The 21,496-nt window shown below is 49.1% G+C and overlaps 1 protein-coding gene across 8 annotated transcripts in view; it reads right to left on the bottom strand.

Annotated features, from left to right (window-relative positions):
- ANKRD27 (ankyrin repeat domain 27) overlaps positions 1 to 21,496 on the bottom strand; it is an 81,394-nt gene that overhangs the window by 12,958 nt on the left and 46,940 nt on the right. For 7 of the 8 annotated variants that reach the window (XM_031659697.1, XM_031659703.1, XM_031659696.1 and 4 more), the window contains 9 exons: positions 20,796 to 20,923; positions 20,163 to 20,245; positions 18,850 to 18,965; positions 18,010 to 18,102; positions 14,596 to 14,793; positions 11,661 to 11,720; positions 11,428 to 11,547; positions 8,833 to 8,877; positions 6,919 to 7,041 (listed from right to left, as the gene is read on the bottom strand). In XM_031659697.1, coding sequence (XP_031515557.1) covers positions 6,919 to 7,041; positions 8,833 to 8,877; positions 11,428 to 11,547; positions 11,661 to 11,720; positions 14,596 to 14,793; positions 18,010 to 18,102; positions 18,850 to 18,965; positions 20,163 to 20,245; positions 20,796 to 20,923 — 966 coding nt within the window. The remainder of the gene's footprint in view (positions 1 to 6,918; positions 7,042 to 8,832; positions 8,878 to 11,427; positions 11,548 to 11,660; positions 11,721 to 14,595; positions 14,794 to 18,009; positions 18,103 to 18,849; positions 18,966 to 20,162; positions 20,246 to 20,795; positions 20,924 to 21,496) is intronic. The other variant, XM_031659701.1, reaches the window with a different exon arrangement.

Below are 21,496 nucleotides of genomic sequence, written 5' to 3'. Positions count from 1 at the left end.
TACATTACAAGTGTGCACTGAGGCTGTAGAATCGCTTGAACCCAGAAGGAGAAGGTTGCAGTGAGCCAAGATTGCACCACTGCACTGCAGGCTGGGTAACAGAGCGAGACTCCCTCTCCAGGAGAAAAAAAAAAAAAGTCAAAATACCAAATGTTGGCAGGAATGTGGAGCAAGCGGAGTACTTACACCCTGCTGGAGGGAACAGAAACTACTTCAGCCACTCCGGAAAACTGGCAGTTTCTTATGAGGTTAAACATATCCTTACTATATAATCCAGCAATTATACTCCGGGTGTTTACCCAGCACAAAGGCCCGTACACAAATGTTCATAATGGCGTTATTTACAAACCCAGAAGCAGGAAAACTACTCAGATTGTTCATCAGCGGGTGAATGAAACAAGAAATTCTGGTGTGTCCACCCAATCAACTACTACCCAGCAATGAACTCCTGATCCATCATGGGTCTCAGAAATATCCTGAGTCAAAGAAGCCAGCCACAAAACGGACATGCGTTACGATTCCACTTACAAAAGATTCTAGGAAGTGTTAACTAATCCGTGATGATGAAAAGCAGGTCAGGGGTTGCCTGGGAGAGGCGATGGGGGCACGGGGCTTTCGGGGGGAGGACGGCAAAGTCTCACAGGAAACTCTTGCAACTGAGGGAAACGTTGTGTATCTTGCTGGTGGTGATGGTTTCGCGGGTTTATATATCTGTAAAACTTGCCAAATTGTATACTTTAAATACATATGCTTTCTGTAAATATAAATTATATAATTTATAATGTATATAATTATATTTCAATAAAAGATTTAAAAACAAATTCTAAAACACCACTGGAGGCCGGGTGTGGTGGCTCACGCCTATAATCCCAGCACTTTGGGAGGGTGAGGCACGAGGATGGCTTGGGCCCAGGAGTTCGAAACCAGCCTGGACAACACAGCCAAGACCCTGTCTCTACAAAAATAAAAAATCAGGCCGGCGAGGTAGCTTACGCCTGTAATCCCAGCACTTTTGGGAGGCCAAGGCGGGCGGATCATGAGGTCAAGAAATCAAGACCATCCTGGCCAACATGGTGATACCCGTCTCTACTAAAACTACAAAAATTAGCTGGGCATAGTAGCATGCGCCTGTAGTCCCAGCTACTCAGGAAGCTGAGGCAGGAGAATTGCTTGAATCTGGGAGGCAGATGTTGCAGTGAGCCAAGATCGCACCACTGCACTCCAGTCTCCGTCTCAAAAATAAATAAAATAAAATAGCCCGGCATGGTGGTACGTGCCTGTAGTCCCAACCATTCGGGAGGCTGAGGCAAAAGGATCCCTTGGGCCCAGGAGTTTGAGGCTTCAGTGAGCTATGACTGTACCACTGCACTCCAGCCTTGGTGACAGATCAAGACTGTCTCTCAAAAAAAAAAAAAAAAAAAAAAAAGTTTAGGCCAGGAGCAGTGGCTCATGCCTATAATCCCAGCACTTTGGGAGGCCAAGGCAGGTGGATCACTTGAGGTCAGAAGTTTGAGACCAGCCTGGCCAACATGGCAAAACCCTGTCTCTACTAAAAATACAAAAATTAGCCAAGTGTGGTGGCATGCGCCTGTAATCCCAGCTACTCGGGAGGCTGAGGCAGGAGAATTGTTTGAACCCAAGAGGCAGAGGTTGCAGTGAGCTGAGATCGCACCACTGCACTCTAGCCTGGGCGACAGAGGGAGACTCCGTCTCAAAAAAAAAAAATGTAATTTTTTACTGCAGGCCTGGTGCAGAGGCTCATGCCTGTAATCCCAGCACTTTAGGAGACTGGGGCAGGAGGATCACTTGAGCCCAGGTGTCCCAGGCTGTTAGTGAGCTATGATTGTGCCACTGCACTCCAGCCTGGGTGACAGAGTGAAACCCCATCTCTAAAAATTAAAATTAAAAAAAAAAAAAAAAAAAAAAAAAGACCACCACTGGGCTAGAAGAAGATTTTCATTTAATCACAGACATGAAGCAGTATAGTGTTGTGTCTTTTTGAGAAATTACAAAAGGAGAATAAGAGGTTTTAGAAGTGCAGGGAGCCTAAGACTTCAAGTTCCACAGTACTTTACTGTGTAATTAAAGTGGGAAAACAGGGAGGGGCAAAATAGCAAAAACAGCAGCGGCAGAGACGCAGCAAGCTCCCCTCGCCACACACAGGCACTGAGGGTCTGGGGGCTTTGTCACTTCCCACCAGATGCTAGGGAACACCATCTGCCTTTTTTTTTTTTTTTGAGACAGAGTCTTGCTCTGTTGCCCAGGCGGGGGTGCAATGGCCGGATCTCAGCTCACTGCAAGCTCCGCCTCCCGGGTTTACGCCATTCTCCTGCCCCAGCCTCCTGAGTAGCTGGGACTACAGGCGCCCGCCACCTCGCCCGGCTAGTTTTTTGTATTTTTTAGTAGAGAGAGGGTTTCACCGTGTTAGCCAGGATGGTCTCGATCTCCTGACCTCGTGATCCGCCCGTCTCGGCCTCCCAAAGTGCAGGGATTACAGGCGTGAGCCACCGCGCCCGGCCCCATCTGCCTTTCTTATCCTGCATTTTCATAGCCGCCCACGTTGGGGAAACTGTGTTCTGGATCATGTGCATCCAGAGGCAGGGGGCCAGGTCAAAAGGCACACACCCCCAATGTACATGTTACCTCACAGCTGAAAAACGTGTGAGGGAACACTTCAGTCATTTTCAATATCCTCAAAAGTCACCCATGCTGAAGTTCTTTTTAGAAATGGTAAAATTATCCTACAATATAAAGGCTAACACCGCTCTATCTATTTTGTAAAGTCAAATCCCTTTTCTTTTTTTTGAGATGGAGTTTCACTCTTGTTGCCCAGGTTGGAGTGCAATGGCACGATCTCGGCTCACCGCAACCTCCGCCTCCTGGGTTCAAATGATTCTCCTGCCCCAGCCTCCCGAGTAGCTGGGATGACAGGCATGTGCCACCACGGCCGGCTAATTTTGTATTTTTAATAGAGATGGGGTTTCTCCATGTGGGTCAGGCTGGTCTCGAACTCCTGACCTCAGGTGATCCACCTGCCTCGGCCTCCCAAAGTGCTGAGATTACAGGTGTGAGCCACCGTGCCTGGCCAAATTCATTTTCTTTTTTCTTTTATATTTTATATTTTTAGTTTTTTAGAGACAGGGTCTTACTCTGTTGGCCAGGCTGGTCTCAAACTCCAGGCTTCAAGTGATCCTCCAGGGTGGCCTCCCAAAGTGTTGGGATTACAAGAGTATGACACTGAGCCCAGCCTAATTCTCTTAGTATGGGACATACACATCTATAATTAGATAGCTAACACATGAGTGCATGCTATGTATGCAATACCATTTACAACTGCTTGAAAGAATATTAAATACTGAGATGTACACTTAACATGACACAGGCAGGATCTGTATGCTGAAAAAAAAAATCACAAAATGTTGATGAAAGAAGTCAAAGAAGGCGTAAATACTTGGAGAGATATACCACGTTCATGAAGACTCAACATACGTTGAGTCAGATGATGTTATTTCTCCCCAGTTCATCTGTAGGTTTAATGTAATTCCTATCAAAATCTGAGCAAGGTATTTTGTAGACATACAAAAGCTAATTCTAAAATTGATATGGCTCAGACCAGTCTGGGTATTACAAGAGTGAGGAAGTAAGTAAGCAGGTAAATAAATAAATAAATAAAATTTACATGGAAAGGCATAGGCCATAGAATAGCCAAAACATTCCTGGCAAAGAAGAATAAATTAGGAAGAATCATTTAATCCAGCACTGAGGCTTACTACACAGCTACAGTCATCAAGACAGCACGGTACTGGTAGGATGGGCCCATAGATCAATGTAGCAGAACAGAGAACCCAGAAATCAATCCACACAATCTATAGCCAACCGAGGTGCACAGGCAAGTCACGGGAGGAAGGAGAGGCTTTTCAACAAATGGTGCTGGAGCAAGTGGACATTTGTAGGCAAGACAAAAAAAGAAGAGGGCCGGGCACGGTGGCTCAAGCCTGTAATCCCAGCACTTTGGGAGGCCGAGACAGGCGGATCACGAGGTCAGGAGATCGAGACCATCCTGGCTAACACGGTGAAACCCCGTCTCTACCAAAAAAATACAAAAAACTAGCCGGGTGAGGTGGCCGGCGCCTGTAGTCCCAGCTACTCGGGAGGCTGAGGCAGGAGAATGGCGTAGACCCTGGAGGCGGAGCTTGCAGTGAGCTGAGATCCGGCCACTGCACTCCAGCCTGGGCGACAGAGCGAGAGTCGTCTCAAAAAAAAAAAAAGAAAAAGAAAAAAAGAGAAGAACCTCAACCTAAATCTCACAATTTGAGTAAAAATTAACACAAATTGGATCACGGACTTAACTCTAAAATATAAAAGTATAACTTAAAAAAAAACAGGAAAAAGTTGGAAATCTAGAGCAAGGCAAAGAATTATCAGACTTGATACCAAAAGTATAATCTATAAAAGGAAATATTGACAAACTAGATGTAGAAAAACCTTTTTCTCTGTGAAAGCCCACGTGAGATTATAGACAAGCCACACACTGAAAGGAAATGTCTGCATCTGACAAATATCCACACATCTAGAATAGATTAAGAACTCTCAAAATTCAACAATAAAGCCAAAAACAAACCAATGAGAAAACGGGCAAAACACATTAACAGACATTTCACTGAAGAACATATACAGATGGCAAATAAGCACACGAAAAGCTGTTCAACAGCATCAGCCATTAGAGAAATGCAAATTAAAGCCACATTGAGATAGTACTACACACCTATCTGAATGGCTGAAACAGAGAACAATGACCACGCCCAAGGCTGGGGAGGATGAAGAGAAACCGCATCACTGGTGGGCATGTAAAACCATACAGCCTGCTTGGGAAAAGACTGTCAGTTCCTTATAAAAACGAACCACGGAATTACCGTGCAATTACCACGTGACTCCGCAATTGCACTCTCAGGCATTTATCCTAGAAAAATGAAAACTTGTGTTCTTACCGAAACGTCTACTCGAATGTTTGTTCATGGCAGTTTTATTGATAACATTCCCCAAACCAGGAACAAAATACGTGTCCTTGGACATTCCACAGTGAGTATATGCCACCATTAAACAAATGGAATGCCACCCCGCGACGGAGAAACAGACCTGATTCTATGCGACAACGTGGAATCAAACGGAGCGAACAAAGTCAATCCCAAAAGGTCATACGTATACTGTGTGATTACATTCATGTAACGTTTTTGAAGTGACAGGATCAGAGAAACGGAGAACAGGTGAGTGGTTGCCAGGGGTTGGGGATGGTGGGGTGGGCGTGGCAGGTAGAGAGGTGGGTGTGGCTGTCAGAGGGCAGCTTGAGTGATTGGTCTTGTGGTGAGAGAAATGTGCTTGCAGGTGACGGAGACGTGCTGTGTCTTGATGGGGGTGATGGCTTCACAGGTTTTACATCTGTAAAAGTTCACCAAATTGTATAAATACATAGACTTTACTGTCTGTGAATTATACTTCAATAAAGGATTTAAAAACCAATTCTAAAACACTGGCTAGAAAAGAATGGCGGGTGGGTTTTAATTTAATCACAGATATAAAGCAGTTTAGTATTGTGTCTTTTTGGGACATTACAAAACAAGAAGAAGAGGCTGTAAAAGAATAAGGAGGCCGGGTGCGGTGGCTCAGACCTGTAACCCCAGTACTTTGGGAGGCTGAGGTGGGTGGATCACTTGAGGTCAGGAGTTTGAGACCAGCCTGGCCAACATGGTGAAACCCCGTCTCTACTAAAGATAAAAAAATCAGCCGGGCGTGGTGGTAGGTGCTGTAGGCCCAGCAACTTGGGAGGCTGAGGCAGGAGAATGGCTTGAACCTGGGAGGCAGAGGTTGCAGTGAGCCGAGATTGCCCCATTGCACTCCAGCCTGGGCAATAGAGCAACAGAGCGAGACTCTATCTTGAAAAAAAAAAGAGCAATGAGTATAAAAAAGTATCTTCTGCCACAGAAAATATTTTGAATGTGATGGTGGATACATAAACCTACACATGTAGCACAACTGTACAGAACTAAATACACACACACACACACACACACACACACACACACACACACAGAGAGAACAAGCAGAACTGGGGAAATCTGAACTAAGGTCCACAGATTGCATCAATGTCGATATCCTGGCTGTGATTCTGCACCATAGTTTTGCAAGGATGTTACCCCTGGGGGAAGCTGGGAGAGGGTTTGCGGATTCCTCTGCACTTGGGGGAGAGTCCCCACGAAGACTGAACTCACCCGAGTAAAAGCAGCAGCAGAACATGTGTGCAGCTTCCCTGGAGGGCTTTACGTACCTGAAAGGAGACCCTCGAGCATCTGTTCATAAGCTCCTGCCACGGGACTCAGGGGCCCAGATAGCAGCCAAAATGCTCATCGCGGGGACACATCCCTGCTCACTCACCTGCTGCGCAGGAAGCTGGCAGCCGCCCTGGGCTAATGAGTCCCACCATATCTTGGGGAATACTTATTCACAGCCACGCAGTACAGTAATTATCTGGCTGAGAAACAGAGAACTTTCCTGAGGGAAAAAGGAAGAATTTGCTGGCCAGGAGCAGTGGCTCACATCTGTAATCCCAGCACCTTGGGAGGCGGAGGCAGGAGGATGGCTTGAGCCTGGGCGGTCGAGACCAGCCTGGGCAACACAGAAAGGCTGAGTCTCTACAAAAAGAAACGAATTAGCCAAGTGTGGTGGTGCATGCCTGTGGTCCAAGCTTGTCAGGAGACTGAGGTGGGAGGATCACTTGAGCCCAGGCGACTGAGGTTGCAGTGGGCCATGACTGTACCACTGCACTCCAGCCTGGGTGACAGAACAAGACCCTGTCTCAAAAAAAAAAAAAAAAAAAAAATTGCCTACATTCCCCAACCTCCACCAACAGAAACAAAGCCGAACCTTCTGAGCTGGGGCACACTTGGGGCACTGGCACAAGGGGTGACAGAATTCGAGGTCTGCTGCACTGACAGTGTCCTCCGCATCCTCCAGGTCCTCCTCTGTCCACTCCAACAGGTAACGCACCTGGTGATGGAGAGTAAGGGAAACAGGAACACATCCTCAGCGTCGTCGCTGCACAGTATCTTAAACACACACCGTCAACCGTTCCCAATCAGGGCCCACACTTCCTTCCCCAACCCCACAGCCATTTATAACCGGCTTCTGCTCCCTCATGAAGCCTTCCTCAGTCCTTCCACTTCACAAGTTATGTCAGAGATTCTTTTCTTCTATCATAAAAACGGGCAGGCAGATCGGTGCTGCCTCAGGGTGATGGCTTTAAAACTCTATCCTAGGGCTGGGCGCAGTGGCTTATACATGTAATCCCAGCATTCTGGGAAGCAGCGGCCGGAGAATCGCCTGAGCCCAGGAGTTCAAGGCTACAGTGAGCCATGATTACACCACAGCACTCCAGCCTGGGCAACAGAGCAAGACAGTCTCAAAAAAAATAAACCCACCCTGGTCCTAGGGCATTTAGTAAGCACCTCACTCCCTCCTCCATTAAAAGTGGAAGATACAGCCAGGCATGGTGGCTCATGCCTGTAATCACAGCACTTTGGGAGGCCTAGGCGGGCAGATCACCTGAGGTCAGGAGTTCAAGCCCAGCCTGGCCAACACGGTGAAACCCTGTCTCTGCTAAAAATACAAAAATTAGCCGGGTGTGGTGGTGCGTGCCTGTAGTCCCACCTTTTCAGGAGGCTGAAGCAGGAGAATTGCTTGAACCCAGGGGGTGGAGGTTGCAGTGAGCTGAGATCATGCCACTGCACTCCTGGATGACAGAGCAAGACTCTGTCTCAAAAAAACAACAACAAAAAAAAGTGGAAGACACAGTCCTTTCAAGGGGCCAAAGGCAAGTGAGGGAAACCTGTCCCTCAGCATCTAAGGAAGGCTATCTCCACTGTCCACTCATTTCACTGTCAGATGTGCCTAATGATAGGACAGACGCCTTCCCTTCAAGCCACGACATTCTCTCCAGGTGCCAGCCCAGGGCCGGCGGCCCCATCTTACCCAGACGCCTGCTTATGACTCCTCGGAGCCCCAAGCCTCAGGCCCCCTCCCGCGGCTGAGGAGTCCCAGCCGACCACAGCTTCTGCAGAGCCTCACAAACACCACTGGGCTCTGCCCTCGCCTCTCTATTTCCTCCTCTCCCCAAAACGCTGCCCTCCTTGCACACTGGCTAGTGGGCCTGGGCTCTGAGCCCACACTCTGTGCCCCGGACATGGTCTCTGGTCTTGGCAACGTCTCACCACACTCCTGGAATACGGACGTCTGAAAGGCAGGGCCCACGTTTGCTATGTGCCTGTATGTTCATCCGCCTCATTACTTGTCGGGAAAATATAACATTGCCATTACCAAATATGCATTAAACATACCGCCCTCTGCGCAAAATCAGAGGGTCCACGTGGCCCAAAACTGAACTGGAGACAAGAAACACAGATGGGTGGCTGTTTTAAGCTACAACAAGCTTTTTATAATAAAAAGCACTTCTAAAGCTGGGCATGGTGGCTCACACGTGTAATCCAAGCACTTTGGGAGGCTAAGGCAGGAGAATCCCTTGAGGCCCAGAGTTCAAGATCAGGCTGGGCAATATAGCGAGACCCTATCTCTACAAAAAATTTGTTTATGATTAGCCAGGCATGGCCACGCACAACTGTGTATCCAGCTATTCAAGAGGCTGGGGCAAGAGGATCGCTTGAGTCCAGGAGTTGAAGGCTGCAGTGAGCCATGATCACGCCACTGCATTCCAGCCTGGGTGACAGAAGAAGACCCTGTCTCTAAAAAATAAAAATAAAAGAAAAGGCACTTCTAAAAACTCACCATTTCTAGATCTCCATCAGCAACTGCTCTTAAAAGTTTTTCTACCTTAATAAAAGGAACAAGAATGTTAGAAAAATGATTTCAGTAATAAAATAATAATAGAAATAATATAAACATTCTGAAAACCTATTGGCTTGATTTGTAGAGTTTTAATGTCTGACTTAGTATCTTTTTTTTTTTTTTTTTTTTAAAGATGGAGTTTCGCTCTTACTGCTCAGGCTGGAGTGCAACAGTGCCATCTTGGTTCACCACAACCTCTGCCTCCCAGGTTCAAGCGATTCTCCCGCCTCAGCCTCCCTAGTAGCTGGGATTACAGGTGCTCGCCACCATGCCCAGCTAATTTTTTTTTTGTATTTTTAGTAGACACAGGGTTTCTCCATGTTGGCCAGGCTGGTCTCGAACTCCCAACCTCAGGTGATCCGCCCATCTCGGCCTCCCAAAGTGCTGGGATTACAGGCGTGAGCCACCATGCCCGGCTGATTTAGTATCTTGTAAACGTGTCCCTAAAACTGCTCAGAGAGGGTATCCTAGGAAGTTGCTGGTGTGCACCGAACCCACTGCCATTTAGGGAATATAAACTGTAACTTTATCCACGTGGAAAGGTGAGGCTATGGTCGCCTTGGAGAACAAGTCCTTCCTAAGACGCCAGCCACCTCTATGATTTAGAAAAATACACTTAGCTAAGTGCAGTGGCTCAGCCTGTAATCCCAGCACTTTGGAGGCTATCCCTAGGAGTCTGAGGTTGCAGGGAGCTATGACTGTACCACTGCACTCCAGCCTGGGTGACACAGTGAGACCCTGTCTCAAAAAAAAAGAAAAAAGAAATACTGAACTCAGCTCTCAATATCTGCTAGCTGGGCACCATGAGGGTGGACACTCCTCCCAGGGACAACTTCAGGTCTCCGTTAGACTTTGGACCATGTCTCGTGGCTTTCTCTGCTGTGGTTCTGCATGGAGCTAAGCTTACTTGGTCCTCCAAGAGCATGTCACGGCTTGCGGGTAGTGGGACACTATGGTAGGGTCCATGAGGGTTCAGCACCCATGGCGGGGGCCATCAAAGGTGGTACATCCATTCAACAGTCCACTTCTCAGCTAAAGAATGAGGCAGAACTAGCCAGTGCGGTGGCTCACGCCTGTAATCCCAGCACTTTGGGAGGCTGAGGTGGGCGGATCACCTGAGGTCAGGAGTTCGTGACCAACCTGGCCAGCATGGTGAAACCCCATCTCTACTAAAAAAAAAAAATACAAAAATTAGCCAGGCATGGTGGCGGGTGCCTGTAATCCCTGCTACTCAGGACACTGAGACCCGAGAATTGCTTGAACCCAGGAGGTGGAGGGTGCAGTGAGCCAAAATCACACCACTGCACTCCAGCCTGGGTGACAGAGCAAGATTAGGTCGCAGAAAAAGAAAAGAATGAGGCAAATCTACTGTGCTGACACTGAACAAACTCTAAAGTAATTTAAGTGGAAAAAAGAAAAAGAAAAACAAAGGCCATCAATGAACTTCTGCAAACTGCAAGGTGGACATGTGTGTGAATGTCTACGTGAACTTTGCAAGAACTCAGGAACAACGACATTAGGTTCTCAACAGAGGTGCCTGTAGAGCGGGAATGGAAGGCAGAGAATGCCATGCAGACACCTTCCAAAATGATCTGAAATCAGACCGGGCACGGTGACTCATGCCTATAATCCCTGCACTTTGGGAGGCCCAGGTGGGCGGATCATTTGAGGTCAGGAGTTCAAAATCAGCCTGGCCAACGTGGTGACACCCCATCTCTACTAAAAATACAAAAAAAATAGCTGGACATGGTGGCAGGCACCTGTAATCCCAGCTACTTGGGAGGCTGCGGCAGGAGAATTGCTTGAACCCAGTAGGTGGAGGTTGCAGTGAGCCAAGATTGCGCCACTACACTCCAGCCTGGGCGACACAGCAAGACTCTGTCTCAAAAAAGTAAAAATAAAAATGAAAAATAAAAACAGGCCAGGTGCAGTGGCTTACGCCTGTAAACCCAACACTTTGGGAGACCTGAAGTCAGGAGTTTAAGATCAGCCTGGCCAACATGGTGAAACCCCATCTCTACTAAAACTACAAAAAAATCTGCTGGGTATGGTGGCACACCCCTGTAATCCCAGCTACTTGGAAGGCTGAGGCAGGAGAATTGCTTGAACCTTGGAGGTAGAGGTGGCAGTGAGCCGAGATCGCACCACTGCACTCCAGCCTGGGAGACAGAGCGAGACTCTATCTCAAAAAATTATAAATAAAAATAAAATGATCTGAAATCAGTGGACCTCTACATGGCCTGACTTGTATTTTTCTTAGCCTATCCTCTCTCTAATACACAAACACACTCTACCACACTAATTGCTGCTCAGGGAGCAGCCCACGGAAGGGCACGCCTAAGTGCACAGCACTGTGAGATGCCGCTGGGCCTAGCTCGAAGGCACCAACCTCAGCCACCACAGAGCAGCAGCGGCCCCAGCACAGGCGAGCAGGCTGAGAGGGCAGCCCTCATCAGGCCACGGCTCTTCAGCTGAACGCCACCGCCTGGGGCCGCCAAGGCCTCCCCGTCCCCGTCCTCCCTCTGGAAGCCTCACCTCTCTGTAGTCCTTCTTGGTCTCCTCCTGCCTTGAGCCGGCTGACATGGAGGAGAAGCTGGAAGTGGAGGACTCTTGGCTGATGGAGTCCACGGAGCGCTGTGGGGACTGCACGGGGGCCTGTAGCCAGGGAGCCCCAACGAGAGAGAAGACAGGGCACAGGGTCACGTGAGGACCGGAGAAGGAGCCCTTGGTCTCCGAGGTAACCAGCTCGCTCTGCCCGGCTGACTTACCTCGGATGCCTTCTGCCTCCTCTCGAAGGACAGGTGATGGGCTTCCATTATAGATAGAATCTAGGGGGACAGAGGGGATGCCAACAGTACCCAATGAGAAGGAGGTCGTCTCAGCACAGCCCCATCACCCACACGCCCCACTGCCGGCCTAGCTCCTCAGAATGTCAATGCAGTGAGCCTTAGGTCATGTGGCCCAGCCGCATCCTTGGATGGTCAGAGAAACCAAGACCCAGAGCAGATGGCAATTTACATAGGATCACACCAAAGTCGGCGCTTCCTCCCATCACGGCTCCTCCTGCCCCGTGGGAGGACTCAGGGCTTCCCATGCATGGACTCAAGGGTAAGAGAAGCCAGACCCGCATGGAGCCTGACAGGTGACTGCATCCAGCCCCCAGGCCTGTCTGTCCACAGGCAGGAGGTGTGGCCTTTCCTCCAGCACCCACAGGTCTCAAGCAGGAGCAGCTCAGAGCCAAGCCGAGAAGGCGGCCTCTCCTTTCCTCTGCAGATCTCCCTCTGGAAGGGCCTCTGGTAAACAAATACCACAGCAGTAGAACCCTCCTCCCAAGACGTCGCAGTAGCCCAGGCCGTGGTGGCACTGCTCAGCCCAGTCAGCTCTGCCTGTCAGAAAGCTGCGACCTTTGCAGAAAGGTATTCAGGGGTACAGCCGAGGCCCCTGAAGCCAGAAGCAGGGATCTAACCCTTCACAAACGGTGCTTTACTGTAGATCTTACACTGTGTCCCTACCACACACCAAAAACATAATTAAAAAAAAAAAAAAAAAGAGGGAAGCTGGGTGAGATGGCGAGATGGTCCACATCTGTCATCCCAGCACTTTGGGAGGCCGGGGCGGGCAGATCACTTGAGGTCAGCCATTCAAGACCAGCCTGGCCAACATGATGAAACTTCGTCTCTACTAAAAATACAAAAAAAAAAAAAAGTAGCTGGGCGTGGTGACGCACACCTGTACCTTCCGGTTACAAGGGTGGCTGAGGCAGAAGAATCGCTTGAACCCGGGAAGCGGAGGTTGCAGTGAGCCAAGATCATGCCACTGCACTCCAGCCTGAGTGACAGAGTGAGACTCCGTCTCAAAAAAATAAAGTAAAATAAAAATTAAAAAGAAAGATGAAGGCCCAGGGGCGGTGGCTCACACCTGTAATCCCAGCACTTTAGGAGGCCAAGGCGGGCAGATCACTTGAAGACAGGAGTTTGAGACCAGCCTTGCCAACATGGTGAAACTCCATCTGTATAAAAATCCAAAAATTAGCCAGGTGTGGTGGCGCATGCCTGTAGTCCCAGCGACTTGAGAGTTGAGGTGGGAGGATGGCTTAAGCCCAGGAGGTAGAGGTTGCAGTAAGCTGAGATCGTACCACTGTACTCCAGTTTGGGGCAATACAGCCAAACCTTGTCTCCAAAAAAAAAAAAAAAAAAGAGAACAGAAGTAAACTTTTGGAGGTGATGGATATGTTTATGGCATAGATGGTGGTGATAGTTTCACGGATGTCCACTTATCTCTAAACTTATCAAGTTGTACACACTGACTATATATAGCTTTCTGTATGCCAATCATGCCTCAATAAAGAGGTTTCGAGAAAACAAAAAAAAAAAACAAATTCAAACTGTGCTACTCCCAGAATAAGATGTGAACAAACTGAAAGAACGACCTAGAAGAGCTGGAAATTATAAAAGGGAGCCAGTCAAACATCAAAAGGCAGAAAGCTGGCCGGGCGCAGTGGCTCATGCCTGTAATGCCAGCACCTTGGGAGGTGGAGGCGAGAGGATCACTTGAGGCCAGGAATTCAAGACAAGCCTGGGCAACACACTAAGATCTCATTTCTATTACTTTTATAAAATCGTATATTTTGGGGCTGAGTGCAATGGCTCACGCCTGTAATCCCAATACTTTGGGAGGCCGAGGTGGGTGGATCACCTGAGGTCAGGAGTTCGAGATCAGCCTAGCCAACACGGTGAAACCTTGTCTCTCCTAAAAATACAAAGAATTAACCAGGCGTGGTGGCAGGCACCTATAATCCCAGCTACTTGGGAGGCTGAGGCGGGAGAATCGCTAGAACCTGGGAGGTGGAGGTTGCAGTGAGCCGAGGTTGCAGGGAGCCACTGCGCTCCAGCCTGGGCGACAGAGCGGAGACTCCATCTCAAAACAACAAAAAATTAAGTATTTTTGTAAAAAGGTAGAAAGTCAGGCCTGTACAAAGGGGGCTCCCCTAGAGACCCGGATTGGAACAGAATCCCTCAAGGGACCCCCAAGCTGTGGTCTCCATTTCACAGGGACCTGTGCTTCCCCCGGTCAGTCTGCCACATGCCTGCCTTACAACGCCATTCACCAGCTCTGCTGCCGAGAGATGAGAGTGCAGACAACTGGCCTCTGTGAGTCAATGTGAGCCACCCCCAGTCCCCGCTGACGCACAAGAGGTGAGCACTTCATAACATGCTCCCCAAACTATGTCTCCAGAAATTACTACCAGAAAAAAGTGAGTTCATTAACAAATTATGTAGGAAAGAAACCATACTCAATGATATCCAGAACTAGCCAGGTCAGAATAAAGATTCCAGGCTTTGAAGGTGAAGCACCGGGAAAACAGAGTTCCAGCACATCTTGCTCCCTCCCCAGTTCCTGCCTCTGAGGACCCTCCTTTCTACCCACTCCATTTGCCAATAAATCAATAGCACTCAGCAGCCAGAACAAACTCTGCCTGCAGCAGCTCCTGGAACAACCGTGAGAAAAGTGCCCACTCAAACCAAAAATAATATCAATCAGTAAAACCCATTAACGATGAAGTCCCACATGCAGCAGAAAGGATGCAAGCCAAGTTCTGCCCTCAGGCACTAATGCATAATTTGTCTATGAGGCCAAGACCTAAGCGACGGACATCGATCTTCTTTCAAAGTCATCTTGCCGCTCAGAGACGGGAAGAGCTACCTTTGAGTTTAACGCACACTTGAGGGGCGTCTCCTTTAGTCTGTTCTGGATCTCGGTGGATGCTCCGTTCTGCAGCAATGTCTCTATGACGCCTTGGTAGCCCCAGCGGGCAGCAATGTGTAGAGGGGTGTCTCCTTTCTCGTTGCCAATGTCAAGTCTGCACGACTCCACGTCGTAGTAGACCAGAGCCTTCACACACTGCAAAGAGATGGGGAAAGAGCATCGCTCCTGGACGTACCAAGCCTCGATAAGGTCTGTGCTCTCCTCGGCCTCCTCACCAAGCAAATGCACAGTAATAGACAGAACTCAGAGGTGTCACAGTATCTGATCAGGACACCTCATTCTTTTTTTTTGAGACAGGATCTCTCTCTGTCATCCAGGCTGCAGTGCAGTGGTGCAGTAATAGCTCACTGCAGCCCTGAACTCCTGGGCTTAAGCGATCCTCCCGCCTCAGCCTCCTGAGCAGCTGGGACTACAAGCATGCACCAGCATGCCTGGATTTTTTATTTCTTATTTTGTAGAGACAGGGTCTCGCTCTGTTGCCCAGGCAGGCCTCAAACTCGTGGGCTCAAGCAATCCTCCCATCTCGGCCTCCTGTAGTGGCTGGAATTATAGACGTGAGCCACCGCGCTCAGCCAGGACACCTCATGCTTGCAAAAGGATGAAACTGCCAATCAGTAAGAAGTGGCTGCAAAAACTGTGATGTCTCCATGTACAGAACAGAGTTACTACAGCAGGCCTGAGACTGCTAACCACTGAGAAGCCTGCTTGCAAGACTGCCTGTTGGCCTGAAACATTCTATGGGTGCCTGGATGTGGGGAGTGTTCCCAAAGTTCCCTAATTCATTAGGTGGCTCATACTGGGCCTGAATTGTTTTATACAATGCGGTTTATGCTGAGCGCTGAGTTTCTTCTGGGAGTACGGCATTTTGGAACATGCTGTCCAGAAGGTGCTTATGGGACTAGCCTTCAGTAACTCTTGGGGACTGAGTTCCTCCCCAGTGGACCACACTTCCTGTGTGGGGTTCCAACTCACTGCTGGAAGAACTGAGCCCACCCTGTGTGGCTCCATGAAAAGAGATCTTTTTTTTTTTTGAGACACAGTCTCGCTCTGTCGCCCAGGCTGGAGTACAGCGGCGCAATCTCAGCTCATTGCAACCTCTGCCTACTGAGTTCAAGTGATTCTCCCACCTCAACCTTCTGAGTAGCTGGGATTATAGGTGTGTACCACCACGCACAGCTAATTTTTGTATTTTTTTGGTAAAGATGGGGTTTCACCATGTTGGCCAGGCTTGTCTTGAACTCCTGACCTCAGGCAACTTGCCGGCCTTGGTCTCCCAAAGTGCTGGGATTACAGGTGCCAGCCACTGTTCCCGGCCGAGAGAGACTGTTTGAAGCTCACCCCTGCTCTCCTCTGGACTCCACCATGTGCCTGTTTCCTTTGCTGATGCTCTGTGTCCTGCTGTAACAAACCACAGCTGCAAGTGCAACTGTATGCTGAGTTCTGTGAGTCCTCCCAGCAAATCGCTGAGCCCAGGGGTGGTCTTGGAGACCACCGACACAACACACGATAGATCACTGCAGCTATTAAAGAATGTGCTAGATGGCCGGGCACGGTGGCTCACACCTGTAATCTCAGCACTTTGGGAGGCCAAGGCAGGCAGATCACTTGAGGTCAGGAGTTCAGGACCAGCCTGATCAACATGGTGAAACCCCGTCTCTACTAAAAATACAAAAATTAGCTGCATGTGGTGGTATGTGCCTGTAGTCCCAGCTACTCAGGAGGCTGAGGCAGGAGAATCGCCTGAACCCGGGAGGCCGAGGTTGCAGTGAGCTGAGATCGCACCACTGCACTCCAGCCTAGGCAACAGAGCAAGACTTTGTCTCAAAAAAAAAAAAAAAAGAAGAATGTGCTAGATCAGCAGGGACTGACCTAGAGGATTTCTGTAACTTAGGGCTAAGTTAGGAAAGCAAGTGGCATAAAAACGTACAGGGCATGGTGCCATCTTCATATATCAACCACCTGGCCAGGCCTGACCCCCACACACGTGTGTAAATCTATCCATATATCACTACGGAGAGAAGCCAGAGGGAGGGCGGGTAGGAAAAAATAAGCATACAGTGGTGAAACAGGGCGTGAAAATGGAAATTACACAATTCTTGGATATTATTATAAAAGTGAATCGGGCATGGTGGCTTATGCCTGTATTCCCAGAACTTTGGAAAGCTGAGGTGGGAGCATTACTTGAGTTCAGGAATTTGCGACCAGCCTGGACAACATGGTGAAACCCCTTTTCTACAAAAGATACAAAAATTCACCAGGCATGGCGGTGTGTACCTTCAGTTCCAGGGGAAGCTGAGGTGGGAGGATGGCTTGAGCCAGGAGGCTAAGGCTGCAGTGAGCCAAAATCATGCCACTGTACTCCAGCCTGGGCAACAGAACAAGACCTTGTCTCAAAAAAAAATTTTTTTTTCTAATTTTAAAAAGTAAAAAATAAAGGCCAGGTGCGGTGGCTCACTCCTGTAATCCCAGCACTTTGGGAGGCTGAGATGGGCAGATCACTCGGGGCCAGGAGATCCAGACCAGCCTGGCTAACATGGTGAAACCCTGACTTTACTAAAAATACAAAAATTAGCTGGGTGTGGTGGCGCACACCTATAATCCCAGCTACTCAGGAGGCTGAGGTTGGAGAATCGCTTGAACCCGGAAGGCAGAGGTTGCAGTGAGCCAAGATCCCATCACTGCACTCCAGCCTGGGTGACAGAGTGAGGCCCTGTCTCAAAAATAAATAAATAATAAGTAAATAATAAAAACAGAAAATGTAAAAATTGAATATGTACACAAGTAAGAACCAGACGGTAGCAAGGATAAATGAAAATGATTTGACTTCAGGATAAGAAAATGAGCAACTTCTTTTTAAATTTTTGTTACTTCAATATGGCATCTGTAATATATTAAATATTCCTTTTTTTTTTTTTGAGACGGAGTCTCGCTCTGTCACCCAGGATGGAGTATAATGGTGCGACCTTGGCTCACTGCAATCTCCGACTGCCACGTTCAACTGATTCTCACGCCTCAGACTCCCGAGTAGCTGAGATTACAGGTGCCCGCCACCATGCCCAGCTAATTTTTGTATTTTTAGTTGAGACGGGGTTTCACCATGTTGGTCAGGCTGGTCTTGAACTCCTAACCTCAGGTGAACTGCCCACCTCAGCCTCCCAAAGTGCTGGGATTACAGGCGTGAGCCACCGTGCCTGGCCTAACATTCTTTCATATTCAAAAAATTTACACACCCAGTGTTTCAATAATTATCGACACAAAATACATGAGACTAATGAGATATCCTGACTTCTCTACAAGTGAGAAAAGGTGAACGCAGCGCCCCCCGCCCCGGGAACAGCAAGGGCCACTCACGTCCTCGTGGCCGTAGGTGCAGGCCAGGTGGAGCGGGGTGTTCCCGTTGTTGTCCTGCACTTCCGCGCTGGCCTTGTAGTGCAGCAGCAGCAGCTGCGGAGATAAAGGAAAGCGATGAGCAGGGCACAGCTGGCTCCCTGGGAGGCCCGGCCTCCAGTCTTAGCAGGGGGAGGTCGTTTGTTACCATCTTCAATCTCATTTATGCTACTACTCAAACTATACCAACACCCATCCTTCCTGACAGTTTAGAGACTGAAGAAAAAAGTCTAAAGCCCCACCTTTTCTTCCCCTAGATGATCAGGAAGTTTTTCTTTTTAGAGAGAGGGTCTCATTCCGTCTCCCAGGCTGAAGTGCAATGGCACGATCATTGCTCACGACAGCCTCGACCTGCTGGGCTCTAGCAAACCTCCCGCTTCAGCCTCTCAAGTTGCTGGGACTATAGGCGCACACCACCATGCCCAGATAATTAAAAAAAAATTTTTTTGGTAGAGACAGGGTCTCCCTAGGTTGCCCAGGCTGGTCTTGAACTCCTGGGCTCAAGTGATCCTCCTGCTTTGGGCTTCCAAAGCACTGGGATTACAAGCGTGAGCTACCACGTCCGGCTAGGAAGTTTCAAATCTAAACCTAACGATCGTGTCCAGGAGACCCAGAAAGTCTTCCCAGGACACCCCGGGAATCCTTGGACTTCCTGACTACTGCTGCAGCAGAGCTGCTGTGGTACGAGGACACAGCGCCAGGAGACGGGTGCAGGGTAGCCAGCATGACCGTACGGTCACCCGCGCAGAACACGAAGCTCACAGGTGCAAAGAGACAGCCCACCACAAAGGCACCACTGCTCACCGTCACGCTCTGGTAGCCCTTCTGGCAGGCCAGGTGGAGTGGAGTGGCCCCGTGGTAGTCTGTGGCGTTTACCACGGCGCCCTTGGAAACCAGGAGGTCAATGAGGGATGCCTGCCCTGCGGAGCAGAAGGCACGATGGAGAAGGAAGGCACAGAGGACTTCCACACCTTAACTGTAAAACCACAACACTATTGTACCCTGCTAGTCCTGGGCATGAAACACACAGTAGATACTTTTGCTGCTAGAGAGGACCTACAGGTAATATCAAGTAAGGCTCTGCAGACTCCGGACACGTTGGGGTAGACCTTGGAGGGGATCCAGCCAAAGTCCACCTCTCAGCAATAAAAAATAATGGAAAAGAGCCTTACACTTCCAGAGGTTCCATGACTCATCAGTTCCTAAGATGGAATATTATGCAGCCATTAAAAAATACAAGTAAACATATTCTTGCATAGTGCTAAGAGAAAAACTGCACACAGCAGAATATTATGGGCCCTAGAGCACCACATATTTTATGCATCCACACAAGCACGCAGACACCCCAGACACTCATCAATCACAACGATCTCTGGGAGACAGGGATGGCCGGGGACTCTGGAGGACCTTATGTTTTCTATCTTGAATGTGCACTTTATTTTATTTATTTATTTATTTATTTTTGAGACACAGTCTCACTCAGTCGCCCAGGCTGGATCTATCTCAGCTCATTGCAACCTCCACCTTCCAGGTTCAAGCAATTCTTCTGACTCAGCCTCTGCAGAAGCTGGGATTATAGGCGTGCGCCACCATGACAGGCTATTTTTTGTATATTTTGTATAGATGGACGGGGTTTCTCCGTGTTGGCCAGGCTGGTCTCGAATGTCTGACCTCAAGTGATCTGCCCACCTCGGCCTCCCAAAGTGCTGGGATTACAGGCATGAGCCACCACGCCCAGCCAAATGTATACTTGAAAAGACAATACTATTTTTTAAAGACAGGGCCACAAGAACTGCAAGCTGACGATTCTGAGACCATTCTCGTAGTTCAGATTCAAGCCTTCCCTTACCGGGCCCCCAGCCCGGGGCAGCATTAGGCAGTGTTTCCACGCTGTGGGAACCACGCAGGGGGGTTCACCCAGCACAGGAGGCAGCAGGCTGGCCGTCGAGGCCTGTGGAACATTTGCTCCTCTTCTCCTTCCGGCCCTTGGAGGGTGGACCCATGACGCAGCCCCAACTGCCAGCCCCCAGCCCATCAGCCAGGCCTCTCTGCTGGGTCACCTTGGGCACCATCCCTTTGTTGTGACAGCCCCTAGGGGCCAGCCCAGGACCACATACCACAGAGAGCAGCCACATGGAGAGGGGTGTGCCCCCTGTCGTCTCTGGAGAATGGAGTGACAACTGAGGGATCATTCAACCTCCTAGAATACAGAAAGAGACAGAAAACTACACAGGGGAGGGCACAGCAAAGCCTCTCCCTGACCAGGTAGATAGGCAGGTGCCACGGAGAGAAGGCGGCTCACAGGATGCCCCACAAGATGTGTGTCTCTGGGACTGTCCCAGGGCTCACCTGGCGTGAGGAACAGAGGTACCTGGCCCTGGAGTCTCTCCCCCACCAACCCTTTAGGTCTCTACACCCAGCAAAATAGCCTGACAAGGATAATAAGAAACCAAAAATCTTACTGGGAACAACTGACATTCCTCCCATCCTAAAACCTCCTTTCTGAGGCTGGGGCAGGCCCTATAACCACCGGGTGGCCAGTCCGCCGGTGAGCAAGTGCTTTGACAGCCTCCAACCTATCTGATTCTCCAAAGGGGCAGCTGTTATCATCTCCACTGTACAGCAGAGGCAGCTGGGGGGCAAGGAGGACAGTCCTTATCTGCAGTCACACACTGCACAGTGGAGAAGGTCCAGGAGGCCTCCTGTCTCCTGCTTCCTGGCACACTGAGCCTCCACCAGCACCCTCTTACCCAGAGACGAGTTTCTCGCAGTCATCGCAGAAGCAGAGAGGGTGACACATCTTTTGGACGGCATCTTTATCGTGGTCCTCTTGGCTCAGAAGTCTCTCCACTTCTTTCTGGTTACCTGATGCAATGTGCTGAAAAGTGACATCCAAAATGCTATCCACATGCAGGAATTACTCAATTATTAGGAGTAAATTTTTTGAGAATCCCTTTTTTTTTTTTTTTTTTTTTTTGATGGAGTCTTGTTCGGTCGCCCAGGCTGAAGTGTAGTGGCACAGTCTCGGCTCACCGCAACCTCTGCCTCCCGGGTTCAAGCCATTCTCCTGCCTCAGCCTCCCAAGTAGCTGCGATTTACAGGTATCCACCACCACGCCCAACTAATTTTTGTATTTTTAGTAGAGATGGGGTTTTGCCATCTTGTCCAGGCTGGTCTCAAACTCCTGACCACAAGTAATCCACCCATCTTGGCCTCCCGAAGTGCTGGGATTACAGGCGTGAGCTACTGAGCCTGGCCGAGAGTCCTTGTAGAAACGTTCATCTACGTGTTTATGGATGAAATGATTTGCTCTCTGGCATTTCCTTCGTAATCATACTGGTGGTGGGGAAAGCAGGTGGGGGGAGATGAAACAACTGCACAAAGGTGGCCTCTGCTCATTCTACTACTCTCTTTATTTCTGGAAATGTTAAAAGTTTTCCATAATTAAAAA

The sequence above is a fragment of the Papio anubis genome, chromosome 20 (genome assembly GCF_008728515.1).
Source record: "Papio anubis isolate 15944 chromosome 20, Panubis1.0, whole genome shotgun sequence".
NCBI lineage: Eukaryota > Metazoa > Chordata > Mammalia > Primates > Cercopithecidae > Papio > Papio anubis.
This window is presented reverse-complemented; position numbering and strand designations above follow the sequence as displayed.